Consider the following 20,633-nt stretch of genomic DNA (forward strand, 5'->3'; position numbering starts at 1 on the left):
TCTCCCCTAAACTGAGCGAAAGAAAGACTTACTATTATGCTATTCCAAACAGGCTATGGTCCCATATGTTCCTTGTGTCAGAGCTTGGGACTAGCGGATTTTATCTTCTACTACGCTTATACTGTTTCTATCTATAATTTTTACGTTTTTAATAAACAGTAATAGATGACAAAATAAAAGTTGAATTTGAGCTCTTAATTCGATTTATCAAATATTAGAATTTTAAAAAACTTCAATGTAAAATGATTTTAATTCAAAAAATTTAAATTTAAAATAATTAAATCTTTTATAGAATTAAAAAAATTTTTAAATTTAATCTTGATTTTGATTTAAACTTAAAAAAATTCAAATTCAAAAAAATTTGGATGCATATATAGCATTGGTGTTTTTAATTTTTGGGAATCTAATGAATAATGGATTTGAAATCTGAACATTTGATTCAATAGTGTTAATTAGAGTAAATAATATATGTAATCCTTAAATTTTAGATTAAATTATGTTTTGATTTTTAAATTTTAAAAATTTTTAATTATCTAAACGTATATTAATATAATTTTTCTGTTTGTTAGACTAACTAAATTAATAGAAAATTTTATGTAGCATGATAAGTAATTTTTAAAAATTTAAATACGTGAAATTTTAAACTTGACTTAAACATTCATAATTAACAAATGTAAAATTAAAAATAAAAAATATCGTAAGTCAACACTGTATTATAACTTTGGTTTTTTTCCTACTCTTTTTTCCCTTCCTTCTTCTTGGTCCCTTTTTTCTCCAAACAACCAAGAGATGGCTAATCACTTGGAAAGGTAGCAAATGGCCTTTCCGCTACTTGCATAAAAAAATGGAGATCAGCAACAGCTCTATCTTAGCCAGATGAAGTGCAAGGGATCAACTTTAACACTGTTAAGGCTAATCCAATTCTTCTTCAATTGAGCTTCTGCGATCTCTCTCCTCCGTCTTCTTCTTTATTCCCTTTAAAATTAAGAAGAAGAAAGAAATAGGAAATTGAGAGAAAAAAAAATTGATGAAATTATTTTCATTTGTTTAAGATTTGGGTGATGGGTTAATAGCATTGGTTGATATTTAAGATGGCAAAGACAGCCTTTCGATTTCTATTTTATGGTGTCTTGTGTTGAAATTTTATGGGAATTTTTTATTACCTATAAAAAATAAAAATAAAGTTTTCTTGTCATATATGATTATAGGAAACTTGGATAATTTATCTTTCTTTTTAATCTAAAAAAAAATTGAATCCTATGAAGTGTTTGTGGTTATTTTGATTTGCAATTATTTTTATTAGTAAATATATCCATAAGCAATGGATTGATACAAATTCATGCTAAATTCTTTCATGAATTAGTGCATATATTGAGTTAGTTTATGTGTATTCAATTGATTAGTAAGAAGTCAATCTTTACTGAGTTAGTTTAATATTTTGTCAATCTTAATCGAGTTATGTTTTGATTTAAGGTTTCTTTTATTTTTAATTCAATATTTTTTAATTACTCATGTTTAAATCAATTTTAAAATTTTATGTATTTAAATTTTTAAAGATTACGTATTATGCCAAGTGAGACTTTTCATTAATTTAGACGGTCCAACAAACGAAATGACTATATTAATACACATTTAGATAATTAAGAATTTGATTAAAATTTTTAAAAATTTAGGGACCAAAATAAAATTTGACCCAATATTTGAGGACTACAAATGCTATTTACTCTATTAATTAAGTAATATTACTATGGTACACAAGTTGATAATTCCAAACACAAGGTCATTAATAACTTATAGCATTAAGAACTATGACATGAAATTTAGTAATGATAGCATATTCCACAGAAGAGGTATTAATTCAATATTTTAAACTGATTAAGGAAAAAAAACTTCGAATTGTTTAAATTAAGAAAATTAACAAATCTGTGATTAGATAACGTGGGATTCACTTAATATCTAGCAGAGACCTAATTTGGACATGTATCAAATATTAAGTGCTTGGATCATGTGTCGAGGGTATCTGAACGATATAGATGCTGCTTGCATCAGCTGTGGTTTAATATATACTTTAGCAGTGCCTGTACTGCACTGCATGGAAAAGAAACGGACGGGGAATCATGGAGGGAAAGGTTAATTTGGAGGAGATAAGGGTTGGACGACAAAGGGGAATTGAAAACTTGAGTTAGAGATGAGGTGGCACGCATCGAAGCTAGCTGCAAAGTTTTCACGTCGGAATGAGACCAACACCACGTAGACCCAAAGTCACCAAATAATTAATCCTCTTTAACGCTCTTTGCATGGGGAGAGGAGAGGATATTAGTTTTCTACTTTTCTTCGCTGCTTTGCTCATCTTTTCACCAGTCACAACTAATACAAATGGAGGGTGCTATATAAAACCTCTTTCGTAGCCAAGAAAACAGGGTGGTCTGGTTCCTATAGTCCCACAAATTCCCTCAAATCATACATAGAGTGGTATTATTATTTTAATATAGCAAAAATTGTGTATTTTTTAAAAAATTTTCTTCACGTAATCTGATCAGACTAGTTTGTTCGGTTGCAAGATTTGACCTATAGTAATCCCCAACATGGCTTTTCTTGAAATGACAAATACTGCCGAAGATCACTTTGAAATAGTCGGTCGTTTAATTTTCAATGTATTTCTGTATGATTGATTATCATGTACATAAAGGTAATTACCATAAATGTATATTCACGCAAAAAAAAAAGAAAAAAGAAGAGTACGCTTGAAAATTGTGATTATCCATTTAACTCTTGCCGGGATTTTTCAATTGTATTTTTCTGATACAGTTTTATAATTTGTGAGAAAGAGAGAGAGAGAGAGAGAGAGAGAGATTAATTTGATTTGAACCTTTCAAAATACCACGACTTTGGAAAGACTTCCACGTACTTGTATACTTGTTTCCTGCTGCTTAAGAAAAACAAGAGAGTTCCGAGGATTGACCGCCATTACCAGCTTCATAACAACCATTCAAGGCCGCAAATTCCCATTCTTTCAGTACCAACACGACCCTATGTGAGCTCAAATGCAACATCCATTGCATAAGTGTACCATTGTTTTGCCCTGTTTACAGTGTAATTTGGAACTACTCAATTTAATTCACCATGAATGGACTCCGATTCAACATTGAATATTTCAAGAGGAAGAATATCCTAGATGTGAAAAGATTAATTTTGAGAAAGAAAAAAGGAAAAACTCTATATGCCAAAGTACAATAAATAAAGCCCTTGAGTCAATCCAAGGCCCCCCCTTTGCCCAAAATAAACCAGAAGTTTTGAAGTTGCAATTACTATCCCACCACTTGATTCCAATCAAAGCATCAAAACCCTACGTCCCCTTATTGACTTTCAAACACCTCTCCCCCCCCCCCCCCCCTATTTATTCTTTGCAACAACCTGGTCTATTAGAATAATCCAACACTTATATCTGCCCCTACACCCTTCCATTAATACACTACATGCTCTCTGTGGAGAACTGGAAAAGAAATACTACCATATGAAAAAGAAAAGAGAGACAAGCTGATCAGAACAACCCATTTCTCTAAAGCAAAAAAAAAAAAAAAGAAGTCCTTTTCTTCTCTCTCCATTCTTTGGAGTTACAAACCTTACTTCACTTCTCTTTTGCATTAAGAGCTTTCTCCGTCACCTCTGATGAAAATTCTAATTAAACACAAGCATGTATTCTTATCCTTGTTTCCTTTGCTTGTAGTCCAGGGGAATTAGCTTGTACTTTGAGTAGAAAAGAAGTATTTCGGTTTTAATGTTAAATTGTAAGGAAGGGATGGGAGAATACTTTCAGTCTTCCCCTTTTCATTTATTTTGATTTCCTTTCTTGTTTATCTTTTAGCAGGGGATGCCTGTAGTGGGTTTTGCCTGTTATAAAGTTATTTATTAAAAAAATAAATTAAATGATTTTTATATTTTCTTTGGGAGATGGGAATGAGTGTTTATTTAATTGAGAGAAGGTAGGTGAGGAGGTTATAAGAAGAGAAGTTATGTTTGCCTAGTGCAAAGCATTACCAAAAACTAGAACAAGCAGAAGGGCAATTGTGTTTCTTGCTTCTCTTTTGTTTGGATACTTTAGATTAGATATCTAGCTTAAGATTTTAGCTATTATCACCAGCATCTTCATCATCACCATGGCTTCGTCAAACAGACACTGGCCTAGCATGTTCAAATCCAAGCCCTGCAACACTCACCACCAATGGCAGCATGACATCAACCCGTCTCAGATGTCAAGTGATTGCCACAAAGCCCCTTACACCTCAGGTAAATGAAACAATTTTCAGTAGCGATGAGAACCTTCATCCATGGTTTATTCCGTGTTCTTGTTCTCTTCTACACATTCAATAGTTGCCTGAACCATTTTCAAGCTTGAACAAGGGCCAGCTAAAGCCATTTAGCTTACCTGAAATCCTTCCTACTTTAGGCATCTCGGATTTTTGTCATTACCTACATAAATAAGTCGTCAGTTATCTCATTAATTTGCAACTTTCCACTGATAATCTTTTATAGTACTACTTGGTAATTTTATGTTGAATGACATGACCCTAATTAGGAAAGAGATGAATAATTATCTTATGTTATTTCAATTCTTTACAATTATGTGCTAACGTCTGCTGCAACGGTTGCAGTATGTGAAGAGCGTAGTCCTGAGCCTAAACCGAGATGGAACCCGAAACCTGAACAAATTCGTATACTGGAAGCTATTTTCAACTCTGGAATGGTTAACCCACCAAGGGATGAGATAAGGAAAATCAGAGCTCAATTGCAGGAGTATGGCCAAGTAGGCGATGCCAATGTGTTTTACTGGTTCCAAAACAGAAAATCAAGAAGCAAACACAAGCTGCGCAACCTTCAAAGCTCTAAACAACAGTCCCAGCAAAATCAACAAACCCACCAAACTCCTCCAATCACCAATATTACCACCATCACTGCACCTTGCTCTTCATCTTCCTCATCCGAGAAATCTTCACCAAAAGGAGCTAACAAGAGTACTCTCTCTTTGAGTTCTCCAAATGTCATCGATGTTTCCAACTCTCCGACTGCTTCTGTGAACCAGACCTACTTTCATCAACCTCAAAACGAATTCTTGAACGAGCCCTTTTTCTTTCCTGTCCAACAGACTGCTGCAGTATCCGGATTTACACAAGGGTTTGGCTTCTCTGAGCTAACCAATGTTATTCAAGTCCCTGATCAACCAGTTGGACCCTGTACAAGTCTATTGTTGAGTGAGATATTGAGCCATGGGGCTTCAAGGAAAGAACATGAAGAAAACATGAAGATGCAGCTCCAGCTTAGTTACACTCTGACCAATGCTCCTAGTACTCAAAATATTATTCCTCCCACTGCTTCCACCAGTACTACAAGAACTGTTCCATCTAATAATCACCCCATTCAAGGTATAAATTTTCAATTTTCTTTATTTCTTTCACAATGAAGGATGTTAATATAAGATTTGTCTTTATTAATAGACACCAATATTTGATGGGCCGGTTCATTTATGCACACGAGGGGAGAATATTTGGGTCATATGTGGTAAAGAATGGGGATAAAATTGTCACTTAGGAGCAGGATTTGCGATCATTATCTTTAGATGGACGTGTGCATGGGTTGTTCTCTCTGAAATTGACTACTGCGGTTGGTTTTATATATACTTAAATGTTGATTGTTGAGTCATGATTCTCTGCATGTTGGCAGTTGTTGGGGAACCGGGTGCAGTGGAACCTGCAAGTGCGGCTAAATCGACGGTGTTTATCAATGATGTAGCTTTTGAAGTGGCTGTGGGGCCCTTCAACGTGAGGGAGGCTTTTGGTGATGATGCAATCTTGATCAACTCCGCTGGTCAACCTGTTCTCACGAACGAGTGGGGGTTAACGCTTCAGTCTCTTCAACATGGTGGATTTTACTATCTGGTCCGCTCGTTTAGCCCCTTCTCCCTATAATGAAGGTGACAAACTTTGAAAATAAAAAACTCCCCCTAAAATTTGTTTACTGTCATAAAATATACATAGTAGTATGTAATGTGCATGACAGCTTATTATACGAAGAAGCTGAAGGGCCTTTCCTGGTGTAAAACCTGGAAGTTTTTGCTTACCAATTAAGTTTGTTGATTAGTTTATGTTTTTTTCTTTTTCTTTTTTTCCTTGAATTGCAGGTTTAGAAATATGTGGAAATGGATGACATAGTTTGGCTGACACTGTTCCTTCTCTTTCTTGCTCGTTTCACTCTGATCTCAAGGTTGAGATTTAGCTTTAGGTATAGTCCTTAGGGCTCTATATATTATATATGGATGCATTTGGAATAGTATGAAAAAACTGTGGACCAATGTAATCTCTAATTTTTTGTTAAGGCAATATATATGGAATATGCAACTAGTATTTTACTTTTAATATGCATGAAATTATAACCGTAGAAGCTGTTAAACCCTACTATATAGCTAATAAGTAATATAATTTCATGATGATCATTTCTTTGCTATAAAGGTTGCTAAAACCCATTATTTTAATAGTGACTCAAGGAATATTTGCAGGTTGATTATAATGTTTTCATTCCCTATATTTAGGGTTTAGTACTTTTCCAAGATAAAATGAATGGATGTCTTTTTTTTTTTGGTGCAATTGGCAAATTAAACAGAAAGATTTTATATCAAAACCTATTACTACAACGTGGGGCATGTCATAGCAGCCAAACATTGATATGAACCTCCTAATTGTTTTGCTTGGAAGTAATCTCATCACTGAGCAATTAAAGTTCGTAACCACCCAATTAACATAGGGTAATTACCTCCTCGATGGCCATGAACAAATTTGAAAGCCGCTTTGACTTTCTTAATTTCTATACCATTCAGCAAGCCAAAAAAAAAAAACCTTAACTTCCAGTTTTGTCAAGCATATCAATGCAAGGCAGCTGTAGTTCATGCATGCAAGACTCAGTGCTATATATTATTATTGAAAATAATTAATTATTGAGCAACCAAGTTTATTAATTATAAAGGGAGCGCATCGAGATTTTTTATATATTTAAAGTTATTAAAAATTAAATTATAATTATTAAAATTAAAAATTCATCATTCTATTAAACATGACAAGTAATCATTGATAATCAAATTTAATATAAAGACGGTTTAAAAATTTGCACTGTAAACCCTATGAAAATTCTGTATATATAGATCAGAGAAAATGATGATAAATAATCAAATACTATGTCCTGTTGGCTTTTAAATTTGTCTTTACTTATTTTACACGATAAATTTTGGAAAGAGTTTCCATTTGGTCCATCTGTAACTCGGAAATAGGGTTTTACTTAGGATTCACCCAACGTCAAACAACCTATTCAAAGCCAATCTGTTATGTTAGAGCGACCAAATACTTATTGTTTCAAACCATTTTCTCTGAAAGATTGAAACCCTGACACCCAACAAGGGTTGGTTGGTCTGTAATAATTTCCTGTTGTTTTTCATATTTTAACAATGAGCTAGCTATGATCAGATGACTGGTTAAAGGAGGGTGTCATTTTTGGTGCTGAGTGGTGCAGATTTTTGACGTGCACTCTGGTGAGAACAGTGCTAACCCCACCCTTCAGCCCTCACCCTTTCGATTTGACAAAGCGAGTTGCATCTATCAAAAAAGAAATTGCTCCCCCTTTTCTAGCTCCTAAAATTCCCCCACTATACGTCACATTTCGTAAAAATCACTGTGTTTTTTTAGCATGAACCATCACCAATGATAATCATGACAAACTTGGATTCCAAAGTGAATGGAGAAAGAAGCAATGGCTGTACAAAGTCAAGAACTTGAGCCCCTCCCCCCCCCCCCCCCCCTTCTTTTTCTTTGCTGGTGGCAGCTTGGGGAGGGTTCCAGTCTTCCAGAGGCTGAGAAATGGGAGATCTATCATTACAAGACACGTGGCGTAAGCAGATTGGTCAGGTTAATCTTTACATACCCACCCGTGGGAATTAGGTGTTTCAACAGTAGGTTTGATTGGATTGTTCTGGTCTTTCTGCACAGGACTTTTGTCCAAGTATGCTGCAAATTGTAAACAAAACAAACATTGGTAGGCTGCTGCTATGCTAAGCTATGCAGGCTATTCATCCGCCATGAAAAGCACGTAATGGGGCACAATGCATAACATTTCTGCTTGCATGACAAGACAAAGATTACATTACATTTTCCTTTTCAATCATGAAAGCTTTTTCTCTGTTCAAGTCTTCCAGATGATGTAGACAAGTTATTGGTCAGAAACAGAAATAAATTTTCATTTTTTCTAGGATATTTAATAATTAGGTTATCAATGTATTCTGATTTGTGGGTTAAGAAGAAAGTTGGAAATGGGTTTCTTTTTCCACTAAATGTTTAGGTTGAGAAGAAAACTGTCTGATTCCGATGGTTGCGTTGGGCTCTGAGTCCATTGATCCGATATTTTCCTAAGTTTTTCAACATGGAATGGCCCGGTTTGATTCTAGCTATGGGCTACTCCGGTTGTGGCTCATTAGGCGGAACATGCGACATTGCTGACCAACCCAATTTTCTATGTCCGTACTCCTTTTATGTTTCTTTGATTAGAAGTATAAAATATAAATCATTTTCTTTCTTGAATTCTTTAAGATGTTCTTTCTTTCACGTTACAAACTCTGAGACACTAATATTGATTTAAACTAAGACATAATATTTGATATAACGCAAATTTAAAATTTTAATTATATAAACGAAATTAATAAGATGATATTTGTTTTATTTAATTTTTAAATATCTTATAAAAAATATATATATCATTTTATTAATTTTATTTATGTAATTAAAAATTTATATTAATAATATATCTAATACTAATTTTTAAATTAAAATTTATTTTATTTTAATTGGTGTTACTAAAACATTTATTAAACAATTTATGTTCGTGAGAAAGAAAAAAAAAACTCATGACATTAGTAGGTATGTTTCCTAGATTTAGTATAATTAATGATGATTGATTATGCCACTAAAGTTGGAAATTAATTTGTTTCTTTTCCTTTTTCCCATACCTTCCTCTTTCATGATTTTAGGCAAAGGCTGTTAGTCGTAACAAAAATATCTAAAACGTAAGAAACCAACTACTTGTTTTTTATGTATTACATGTTTCGTTTAAATTGATGATAGGATAGATTTTTACCGCATCGACTGTCATTTTTACCATTAAATTGTTTACTAATAAAACGACATTTTTAATACCGTAACAATCCGGCCACCATCCGAAGCAGATGTCATTCCAATTTTTTTTAAAAATTTATATCCTTTTCATAGTCCCACGTTTAATAATTCTATGTACATTAACGACCGATGGAAAAGTATTTGATAAAGAAATTTGTTATTTGAAGGAGAAAAGCATGAATGACAACGAATGTTTCAATTTAATTGAAATTTAAGTAGTCAAAAAAAAATTTCCTTTGATCTAATCAAAATTTGTGTCCTTAGATCCACATATCATATATATCTCTAGATCAAGAAGAAAAAAAAAAGGACAAGATTCAACATTTAGTTTAATAATGTACACTTCTTTTTTACCCGTGGTAAAAAAAAAAAAAATCAAATCTAGTTTTTTCAATCAAACAAAAGGGTAAAAAAAGTTGTAAGAAAAAAGTTGGAGGGGTAAAAAGGAACAGAAATTGGAATCTCCAAAATCTGGTGAAAAGATGTTAATTTTGGGTTAATCCACCACCAGACATTATAATCATAGCCATTTGCGTACTAAAGATTTCAAGCTTTCTTTTTTCTTCACACCTTCCCAAACCCAGAACCAAAAAAAAAAAAAAAAAAACTAACCTTAACAATTTACAAACCCAAAATAACAAGAAAAAAAAACGCGTTTTTTTTTTTGGGTTTTATTTTCCTTTTTAAATATTTTTGACCCCAATTCAAAGACAACATTGGACGACAAAGAAGAGGGAACAAGAGCAAGAAGAGAAAGAGAAAGAGAAAGAATAAAAAAAACATAAGAGAGAAATGGGAGCTTACAGGGCGGATGATGACTACGATTACTTGTTTAAGGTTGTCCTGATCGGTGACTCTGGTGTTGGAAAATCCAACCTTTTGTCTAGATTTACAAGAAACGAGTTTAGCCTTGAATCTAAGTCTACTATTGGGGTTGAGTTTGCCACCCGTAGCATTCATGTTGACGATAAAGTTGTTAAAGCTCAGATTTGGGACACTGCTGGACAAGAAAGGTATTCATCTCTTGCCATTCCTTTTTGGGTGCAGATCTTGATTTGGGTTTCCTTATTTACGCTTTGTTTTTGCTTGATTTGAGGGTTTGGATCTTTTTTTTGGTGTTCTCTGAATGTTGGGATCTTGCAAAATGGGAAATTAGTGATATTTAGTTCCTGCAAGTGAATAAATTGTATCATGTTTTTGGTTAATTCAACACATATGGGATTTCAATTGGAAATAAGAGATTGCCTTGTTAAACGAAATTGCTTGCTTGGCTATTAATTCTTGTCATGGTACTGAATATTGATGGAATAGAACATGACTAGCCTGATATTTTTTATAGAGTTGTGGATTATAATGTCTGAATCACCCACAATTGGAAACTGGACTTTCTGTTGTAATTCGGTTCCTTGCTCTGTGTTGTGTATTGGTAGCCACTTTTTTGTTCCATCGCTGGAGTGATTACATTGCTAAATTGGTATTAAAATTTTATGTCAATGTGGCTTATACCGCATATTCTTGTAGATCACCATGCAAGAAGCTTTCTTCTTCTTTTTTCTTTCGCTTTGTTGACTGTTTGTTGTTTAGGCAGTTCTGAAAGCTGTTACTGCTATTGGGGTAAGTGTGCTTTAATCAGCTGTCTTTACTCTTGAAACTTACTTACAATACAAGCGTTGGAGAGTGACCTTTAATCCTGGCTTACCAAAGAAACGCTTTAAAGAAGACGGAAAAGATTGCATTTTTATATAATTCCCTGCAGTATGATATGATATGACTTGTTTGTCTTTTCTGGATCACCCTTTTACAAATATCTTGATTTTTTTTTTGTTCTGATTTTGGTGCAAATCATGAAGCATTAGGAATGTTCATCTAATCTTTCTGTCTACTCTCTTTTGCCAAAGATATCGTGCAATAACCAGTGCATATTACCGTGGTGCTGTTGGTGCTTTATTAGTCTACGATGTCACCCGTCATGTTACATTTGAAAATGTAGAAAGGTGGTTGAAGGAACTTAGAGATCACACTGATGCCAACATTGTGATTATGCTAGTTGGGAACAAGGCAGACCTGCGTCACTTGCGAGCAGTTGCCACCGAAGATGCCAAAGCTTTTGCCGAACGAGAGAACACCTTTTTCATGGAAACATCTGCACTAGAGTCTCTGAATGTTGAGAATGCCTTTACAGAAGTGCTGACCCAGATTTATCGTGTTGTAAGCAGGAAAGCTCTTGATATCGGAGATGACCCAGCAGCTTTACCCAAAGGCCAGACGATCAATGTTGGATCAAAAGACGATGTATCAGCCGTGAAGAAAGTTGGATGTTGCTCAGTTTAAGCACGTAGAAGAAGTCTTAGAGATATTTATCTTTGAAATCTTATGCCTTTGTTCACATCTACATAGAAGTTTTTCCTGACAGCAAAAAAAGGCGAACATCAACAATGTATTAACCAGTTGACATTGTGCTTTGCATCATGCTAAACACCAGTCGTCTATGTTATCTTCAACTCTAGGACTTAAGATTAATGGTTTACGTTGCTTTTCTTTGTTAAGCTCAAACATTTTACTTTTGATTCCTTCTTTGTTCATTGCTTTAACCGCTAAACCATCTTTAATTATGTATGGTTCAATTCGTTTTGAATCATTGCCTGACGATTGGCTTTTGATGGAACGCCTAAATAATATGCTTTGAGCATGTGATGCAGGAGGTAAATCGTATATGATATGGCATCTTGTTTGGTCTGCAGATGCCAGATTGACAATTAGTCTTATACATTTTCGTAAAAGATTAAAACTACTCTCTTTTTCGACATTGATGGGTGCTTATATGATGACTCCGATCATCTTATTTGCCATAGTTTCACAAGAAATGAATTGGTTTGATCTCCTGGTTTAGCCGAACATAGCTGTGTACTATGAAGATTTGCTTGCAAGGCGTATCCCTCTGAGGAAGAACGCTGTTTTGAAGACTTGGAATGAAGTTTGGTTAATATCTTTTGTTTTTCAACAAGGAAGCTGGTAAAATCGTTTTTTCTGCAGAAATTAAACAGATGAACCACCCTTTTCTCTGCGGAGTTGATCCTTTTCTTTCTTAAAAGGAATGAAGATATAGAAACCATGAAAATAAAAACTTAAAAACCGCGAGGTTGGCAGGCTGCAACAGATAAATACCTGAAGAAAAATTTACACCATACTCTGTAAGAAGATAAGAGCATCTGTGAACAAGACAAGCAGCTTAAATAAAAAGTTCTAAAGACTCCATTTTCATTAAGATCCCGTCACACTTGGCACAAAATTGAAGCAAAAACTATGATGCAGTATACACCACAATCCCCTCCAATTTCAGTTGTCATAACAGCAGTTTCGGCGGCTTTTCTTCCTGATCAACATGGCCTCTCCAAAAGTTAAGTTCATTCTGGATCAACAGTGGAAAAACGAAGCATATCCACCGTCTAGAAAAAAAAAAAGTTGGCAAAATTCAGAACAATGAACAATTATAGTACGGATAAGACAAGTAAAATGCATGTCCGTTGAGCAAAGTCAACTAGCATATTCTTGTTTTGCTGCACCTCCCAAAATTGTGCTCTTGACCAATTGTACTACTTCCAAATTTAAGTGGATTATAACTATGAAATTAAAAAAAATATATACAAATAACATCGTAGGAAAACATGAGGTGGAAGAATTGAGCATATACCACTATCAGAAAGACAGCCAGCTGAAATTTTTTGAAAGCTTGTGAGTTAGAGCACTGCATCCTTGAAATCTAAAATGCTATTTCTTATTAATAAATAAAATAAAAAGGAATTCTCTAATTTGGTTTACATTCTAATTCCAATTCAAATACTAAAAAGAAAAAATTCAGTATCCCATGAGTGTGAACAAATCAATCATATTCAGAGCTCAAAAAAAAAAAAAAACAGATACAGAACCAAAACTAGAGAAGAAACCTAATTCAAGCGCCGCAATTATCAAGTCAAACACCCAACAAAGAATGGCACAAGAAAAAGTAAATACTACTAACCAGAAGATTGATGAAGCGTCGAAGATCACTTTGTATTATCATTTTTATCAGAATCAGACTTGAAAGAGGGAAGAGGATTAGAGCCTTTGATGATCCAACCAAGGGCAAAAAACGAAACCCCAGCCAGAATTGCCGTGCCCCAGGCGTGAGAGTACCATTTACTGTACTGTCTGATGGCATACCTCCATTGATCTCTCAGAGTTGAGGGGTCCGGGTTTGTTAGGTCGGGTGGGTTAGGGTAACGAACCTTTTGATGGCCCGAGAAATCAGAAGCCATGCTTTTACCGATTTCGGGGATTGATTTAGAAGAAGAAGAAGAAGAAGAAGGATGGGGAGGCGGGTTTTGAGGGGATTCGGGCTTCCTGTGTTCTGACATGATTATCACTTGGGGCAGCTGAACTTCGACTTTGAGAGCAGATCTTTGTTTGAAAGCAAACAAGGACTAGAGAGACTGAAGCGTTACATATCACTTCGACGTTTTTAATGCCAGCTGTGTCGTTGAGCACACGTGGCAATTAAGCAGATTATTTGCCTCTTATCTTTTTTTTTTTTTGTACGGCTCTTATCAATTGTCCAGTAATAGTAGCTGTTAATATTTTGGTGATTTTCATTGTCAGCTCGACCAGAGGAAATGCACGATCGTTTTTTTTTTTTCTTTAATATACTCAACGCCGTCTCTGCTTAGCTTTGGGATCGAGCCTTGGCCCTAGAGGCCCTCATTTTTTTTTGCTTCTCAAAATAGAAAGAGCATTCCCTGCCTTTTACTCAATTGCCCGAGTGTCTACTTCGACAATGAATCCTTGGTTATTAAACTAACAATGATTCCATCACAGCCAGTAAAATTTGCGGTCCATAATAAAATCTATTTACTTGAAAAACCACAACAGAATTGTCAATTTATGTGACACCAAATGGAATCTATCGTCTAAATTATATATATGTCTGTGTAGTGAGCAACACTTTTAAAAAAAAATATCTTGAATATAAACTTCAGGTCGCACATGAACACTTGTTGTACGTGAAGTTTTGTAGGAAAGTCATTTACGAGCTTCTACCTTCTTCTGCTCCTTGGCTGAAACAATTAAATATGAATGTTCATCAATTTCAAAAATGTTTGATACCAGAACACAAGAAATAATCGTTGTGGCTCTAGAGTCTTACCAGCCTTTTCCTCTTCTCGTTTTCTGGCAGCTTCTTCTCTCTGTTGACGTATAAGGGCTAGGCGGTCTGTATCACAATAAATCTCCAAATGAGTCTTTTTCTTTCTTTTGTTTTTCCTTTCAAGGAAAAATGGCAGTACAGCATAATCCCACAGTAAAGAACGTTGTAACAATCACACAAAGCATAACCAACTAGACTGAATTATGAAAATTTTCAACTAAACAGAAGTGATTAGATATATACGCCATTTTCTCTGTAAGTTAGGACGTGGGAAGCAATTTGGCACAATTAAGATTTTAAAAGCACTCAGCTTGTTCATCCTCCCACAGGCAAACATATCTCCACAGTTTAATGTACAAAAACTGCAGCCTCTTTAAGTAGTATTTCAAGTGTTTAACCTACAGAATTCAAATCCCCGAACATCTAACCAAGATAACTTACGTTCAAAGTAGGTAGGGGCAAGGGTTGATTATATTAGTAATTTGAAGTATGTGTGGCTATAGTTATTATCTCAAATGATCAAAATAGTAAGGAATCAGAAGTTAGATCTGCTGCTTAGCCCATCTTCATTAACTTGATAGGAGGAGTAAGTCACGTGACAAGGTTAAGTTAAAGCAATATCTGTTTGGCTTACCCAAATCTTTCCTTGCTTGTTCTGTTTTCCCCTGCTCTTGCAGCCTCATATAACGTTCATGGGCTCTCTGCTTTTCTAATTCCTCCCTATAAACAAATAGAAAAAGATATAAGATGGAGCATTCACACAAGAAAAATATAAAAACATTAAAAAAGTTATAGCTCAAGACAGAAGAATAGACCCAGAAATAATCCATGTGAAAGCCAGAAAATAAACTGAGTTAAAAGCATCCAAAGCAGAATTTAGAAGGAAAAGTAACAAGCAATACAAAACCTTTCACGCCTCGAAAGTTCAGTAGTTTTCCCAGTCTGTACATGAGAGAACAAAATCAAAACATAAATAAAACAAAAGTTATACTAACAAACCATCACTGAAACAATTTATAAGGGAGATTTCATGAAACTTACATCAACATCTCCAGCTTTCAAGTTCTTTGGCTTCACCAGATTAGGATTGTTGACCTCAATAACACCTTGAGTTCCCTTGCGCTTTTGCTATTGGTTTGCAATAAGTAGTTCATATTCCGTAGTCATCACAAAAATAATGAAACCCATATCCAAAAAAAAAAAAAAAAAAGACAGAAAAAACCCAGTCATGGTAAACTTAAACTTACTTCAGTTTCATCGTCAGATTCTTCTCCAGACTCCTGTCCAGATTCCTCCTCAGATTCTTCTTGCTCTTTGTATTCTGCTTCTTGCTAACAACGTTAAAGAGTAAAGAGTGAGTTCTTATAGTTTTAAAAAACACATGATTATAGAACATGTGCGTGAGGGCGTCCGCAAGAGAGAGAGAGTACCCGCTTAAAAGTGCGAGGACGAGAAGAGGTACCAGCAACTGCAAAAACATAAAATCAGAAACAAAACCAAACCAAAACACGGTTTCATTCAGGCAGATTGATTTAAGAAGAAAGAGCATCAGTTAACCGTAACCCTAAACCTAACTCAGACAATGTCCTTCATCATCGCAATCTTACTAGCAAGAATTAACCTAAATTTTACTCTAAGCAGATAATATTAAATTGAAATAAAAATTCTAACTTTTTTAAGCATAGTTTTTGGAATTTTATATATTCAATAAACAACAGAAATAAAAAAAAAAAAAAAAACTCAACCTGATCAAAATTTCACAAACTGAATTAACAAATTTGCGGTTTCAACTATCTTTGTCAATCATAAAATTAACGGCGTAAATACTTTGATAATTTCCAATAAAATCATTAAAAAGATCTGAAATTTTTACTTTTACTCGAATTTTCTAGGGAAAATTAAACGAAACAAACAAAAAAATTGAAAAAAATTAGAAGAAGAAATCTTACGCATCTCTTCAGGAGTAGAAAAGTGGCGTTGACCGGTGGGCTTTGCCTTGAATTTTCCTCTTCCCATTGTTAATTACAGAGACAAAACGAAATAGCCGAACGAACCCGAACGGGGGCTTTTCTAATCTTTAGGATGATTTTTCCAAGAGGAAAAATAAATATACAAAAATTCAGGGTTATTGCTTTCGTTTGGCTTTTTCGAAGTGCCGGAGTGCGGTGGTTTTAGTGGCGTGGGGTTTTCTTCTGTGCGACTGATCGTATGGGAACCCTTTTTTCTTTTTTGTCGGTTATGCGAATCTGAGGCGTTTATATAGCTGAGAGAATGATCTGGCAGTGTACGTCGACTTGATACGTAGTGGGCTCTACTTATCTCTTTCAAAAGTATAATATTTTCTTTCATATCAAACAAGGTGTCCAGTCGAAAATACTAAAAAAATCTTTCAATTATTTTATTTTAAAATAATTTTATATATTTACAAATAAACATTTATCGATCGATTTTATGTTCAAATGTGTTTTTATTTCAAATTAAAGATTAATTTTATGTTAACAGTTTATTAAAATTTAAATTTTAATTTTTTTAAATATAATAAAAATATAAATATTTATAAAAAAAATGATAAAATTTAATTTTTTAAAAACTCATTTGAGTCTTATTAAATAATTAAACTATTGAATACATCATGTTTACAATATAGAAAACAAATTTTCAATTTTCCTTGCAACATATTTGATAGGAGGAAAAGAAACATTAAATTACAGCTAGGAACTTGGATAAGAAAATGAAAGAAATACTCATAGTAGGGCATGCAGCATCTCAACAAAACCATCCATGTAAGAGTTTTCAAGGCCTGGTTCTGAAAGGAACTCTTTCCACTTAGCATGGTTGGTCCTTGCCTCTTTCCCCAACTCACTATCATCATCCATTACAGCCTTCACTGCCTTGCAAACACCATCCTTTGTAAAAAATCCATCTTCATCTTTCTCGACTTCTACTCCAATTTTCAAGTGTCCTGCCATCATTCTTGCATTAATTATCTGGTCTCCAACGTTAGGCAACAGCACCAACTGACAATCACTCATCATAGCCTCAGCCAAAGAACCAGAGCCACAGTGAGTCACGAAACACCCTAAAGAAGGATGCCTCAAGATCAGTTGTTGCGGCACCCAACCTCCATGAACTATTCCTCTTCCTTCTACTCGCTCCTGGAATCCTTCTGGCAATGCTGACTCAATTGTTTCAGCTCCCATTGGTGGTTTGAGGGCAACCAAGAATGGTAAACCTGTAAGCTCAAGGCCTAAAACCAATTCCTGGAACTGATCTTTTTTGAGAACAAACTCACTCCCAAAGGCACAGAATATCATGGTCTTAGCTTGAAAGCGGTTTAATAACTTTTCCCATCGTTCTTCTAACGCAATTTTTGGTGGCTCTGGCACTACTGGTCCAGCAAAAATCACTGGTTTTTCAAACAGGTTTCCAATATATTCACAGTAAGGCCCTTCAATCTCCCTACATGTCTTGAAACCAATAGCATCACAGTCACTTAAAGACCTTAGCTGACGCTCTACAAATGAAATTCCACTTCCATAATCCATTGTTGTTACAGCAGCTAATCCTCGAGCTTCATGGGCGCGTAGCTTGATACTTGAAGAAGGGAAACCTTCAGGAGGCTCCAGGAGATCAGACCCTGTCAAACCTTTCTCAAGAGTCTTTCTTGCTGGACTAAGAAGATAGCCAATAGTTGCAGAGCTAATGATACAATACAGCATGGACTTGATGCCAAGCCTGCGAGTCAAGGCTGGCAACCAGCAAGTGAAATCAAAGAAAACGAAATGGGGTTTTAGTTCTCGGAGGGAAGCTTCAATATCAGGTTCTGTGAGGTCCATGGCCGTCATAATGAGAGGATGCAAAGGGAAAGGAACATCGTTTGTTGTTTCAGCGCCAAGAGGCAGACCTTCAACATGTGGAACAGTGATTGGAACGAAGGTTATGAGATTCGGGTGGAGATTGAAAGCCTCAACCTTGCACTGTGTTTTGGCCGGCAAGAAGTAGGAAATTTTGTGGCCTCTCTCCGCTAGTTTGTTGGCCATATGGACAAATGCAGTAATATGGCCAAGGGCAAACCATGGATACATTGCAATGTGAAAGGTTTTGTCTGCCATTGTTGGTGTTGTGATAAATTGGTCCAAAATTCCTAATCAGCTTGTCGGAAAACAACTCGTGTCCCTCAAATGCAATCACTGCATTGCTTATATACAATGCCTGGAAAGTTATGGTGCCTTCTGTTTCAAAAATATGCCTGGTTTCTTTGTTTCCGGTTTCTCGCAAAACAGAAAACTAGTACTCAAACTTCTGTTTGGTGACTAATGCTGAAGGACTTTTTTAGAAAACGAAAACCAAAATATGCCACATTTGGAGAACCAAATATTTTTCATGCTGTCAACGAAAATATTCCCTTTTGCTTTTACTTCAAAAAAAGAATTGTCAAAGTTATTGCCCCAACCAACTTTTTGGCCTTGATAAGTACTCTACATAAAAGGATGATTTCGCTATTTTAATCCTAATTGGCATCAAACAGGAACAGCCTGTAGAAAGAACCGATATTGTATTCTAAACAAATAATACACCGATATTGTTACGATTCTAGTACTTTATTATTAACTTGAAAAGTGGAACACTTCATTAAAATTCAGGAAATCATCACATCATTGCATGCAACTTCTCAACAAAACGATCAATGTAGGAGTTTTCAAGCCCGTTGCCTAAAAGGAACTCCCTCCATTTGGCATGGTTTGCCCTGGCCTCTTTCCCCACCTCACTATCATCATCCATCACGGCCATCACTGCCTTGCAAACATCGTTCTTTGAGAAAGTTCCATCTTCTGCACCTTTCTCAACTTCTACTCCAACTTTCAAATCTCCAGCCATCAATCTTGCATTAATTATCTGATCTCCAACATGAGGCAATAACACCAATTGACAATCATTAACCATAGCCTCTGATAAAGAACCGTAACCACAATGGGTCACGAAACATCCCACAGAAGGGTGCCTCAAGATCATTTGTTGTGGTACCCAATCCCCATGAACAAATCCTCTTCCTTTTACTCTCTCTTGGAATCCTTCCGGCAATGCTGACTCAGTTGTTTCAGCTCCCATTGGTGGTTTCAGGGCAACTAAGAATGGTAAACCTGTAAGCTCAAGGCCTAAAACCAATTCCTGAAATTGATCACTCTTGAGAACACACTCACTCCCAAAGGCACAAAATATTACAGTCTGAGCTTGAAAGCTGCTCAACAACTTTTCCCATCGTTCTTCTAATACCTTATTTGTTGGCTCTGGCACAACTGGTCCAGCCAATATCACTGGCTTTTCAAATTTTTTTTCAATATAATCACAGTAAGGCCCTTCAATCTCCCTACATGTCTTGAAACCAATAGCATCACATTCATTTAAAGAAGTTAATTGGCGCACCACGAATGAAATACCATTTCCGTATTCTTTTATTGTCTCAGCAGCTAGTCCTCGAGCTTCATAGTCACTTAACTTGATACTTGAATAAGGGAAACCTGGTGGAGGCTCCATGAGATCCGATCCTGTCAAACCTTTCTCACGAATCTTTCTTGTTGGACTGATCAAATAGGCAACAGTTGCGGAGCTAATGGTACAGTAATGCATGGACTTGATGCCTAGTTTGCGACACAACAGAGGCGACCAGGAAGCAAAATCATAGAAAAGGAAGTGGGGTTTGAGTTCACGGAGAGAAGCGTCAATGGCTGGTTGTGTGAGATCCATTGCAGCCATAAGGAGAGGTTGCAGTGCGAAAGGAATATCAGCTGTTGTTTCAATGCCAAGAGGGAGGCCATCAATGTGAGGAACTTCAAATGGAATGAAGGTTATGAGATCGGGGTGAAGGTTGAAAGGCTCAAACTTGTGTTGTGTTTTGGTTGGCAAGAAGAAGGAGATTTTGTGTCTTCTTTCTGCTAATTTATTGGAGAGATGGAGAAATGGGGTAATATGGCCAACTGCAAACCATGGATACATCGCGATGTGAAGCATTTTTTCGCCCATACTTGCTCTTTCAGCATCAGCTAAAATACATGATCAGCTAAATAGGGACCAAACTTGAACTTAGATGTCCTCAAATGTAAGCATTTAGCTTTATATAACGGCTAATTTGGAACCAAACTTGAACCAAACTTGGGATTTGATTTTTTTTTTTTTTAAACACTAGTCATGGGAAACAGAAGATAGATATTGAAAATGTACGTTAGGAGCGAACAAAAAAATATTTTCAT

At 35.4% G+C, this 20,633-nt stretch overlaps 4 protein-coding genes and 2 pseudogenes across 4 annotated transcripts; 2 read left to right on the forward strand and 4 right to left on the reverse strand.

Annotated features, from left to right (window-relative positions):
- Positions 1-3,604: 3,604 nt before the first annotated feature.
- LOC111318720 (WUSCHEL-related homeobox 9-like) lies at positions 3,605-6,385 on the forward strand. Its single transcript, XM_022921595.2, has 3 exons — positions 3,605-4,287; positions 4,653-5,420; positions 5,719-6,385. The coding sequence occupies exons 1-3, from the start codon at positions 4,158-4,160 to the stop codon at positions 5,961-5,963; spliced, it is 1,143 nt and encodes a 380-aa protein (XP_022777330.2). The 5' UTR covers positions 3,605-4,157; the 3' UTR covers positions 5,964-6,385.
- A 3,369-nt stretch (positions 6,386-9,754) lies between these two features.
- LOC111275007 (ras-related protein RABA1f) lies at positions 9,755-11,776 on the forward strand. Its single transcript, XM_022860076.2, has 2 exons — positions 9,755-10,219; positions 11,105-11,776. The coding sequence occupies exons 1-2, from the start codon at positions 9,999-10,001 to the stop codon at positions 11,535-11,537; spliced, it is 654 nt and encodes a 217-aa protein (XP_022715811.1). The 5' UTR covers positions 9,755-9,998; the 3' UTR covers positions 11,538-11,776.
- A 570-nt stretch (positions 11,777-12,346) lies between these two features.
- On the reverse strand, positions 12,347-13,931 carry LOC149511322 (uncharacterized). Its single transcript, XM_089754963.1, has 2 exons — positions 13,225-13,931; positions 12,347-12,652 (listed from the first exon to the last, which is right to left on the reverse strand). Exon 1 carries the CDS (start codon positions 13,598-13,600, stop codon positions 13,250-13,252), a length of 351 nt encoding a protein of 116 aa, XP_089611089.1. The 5' UTR covers positions 13,601-13,931; the 3' UTR covers positions 12,347-12,652; positions 13,225-13,249.
- A 135-nt stretch (positions 13,932-14,066) lies between these two features.
- On the reverse strand, positions 14,067-16,533 carry LOC111275009 (uncharacterized). Its single transcript, XM_022860077.2, has 8 exons — positions 16,335-16,533; positions 15,816-15,853; positions 15,633-15,716; positions 15,427-15,513; positions 15,293-15,327; positions 15,020-15,105; positions 14,386-14,451; positions 14,067-14,296 (listed from the first exon to the last, which is right to left on the reverse strand). The coding sequence occupies exons 1-8, from the start codon at positions 16,399-16,401 to the stop codon at positions 14,262-14,264; spliced, it is 498 nt and encodes a 165-aa protein (XP_022715812.2). The 5' UTR covers positions 16,402-16,533; the 3' UTR covers positions 14,067-14,261.
- A 596-nt stretch (positions 16,534-17,129) lies between these two features.
- LOC149511323 (cyanidin 3-O-galactoside 2''-O-xylosyltransferase FGGT1 pseudogene) lies at positions 17,130-18,814 on the reverse strand (annotated as a pseudogene).
- Positions 18,815-18,938: 124 nt separating this feature from the next.
- On the reverse strand, positions 18,939-20,406 carry LOC111274240 (cyanidin 3-O-galactoside 2''-O-xylosyltransferase FGGT1 pseudogene; annotated as a pseudogene).
- Positions 20,407-20,633: the final 227 nt, after the last annotated feature.

This window comes from Durio zibethinus, chromosome 26 (assembly GCF_047325235.1).
Source record: "Durio zibethinus cultivar Kanyao isolate XHJ-2024 chromosome 26, ASM4732523v1, whole genome shotgun sequence".
NCBI lineage: Eukaryota > Viridiplantae > Streptophyta > Magnoliopsida > Malvales > Malvaceae > Durio > Durio zibethinus.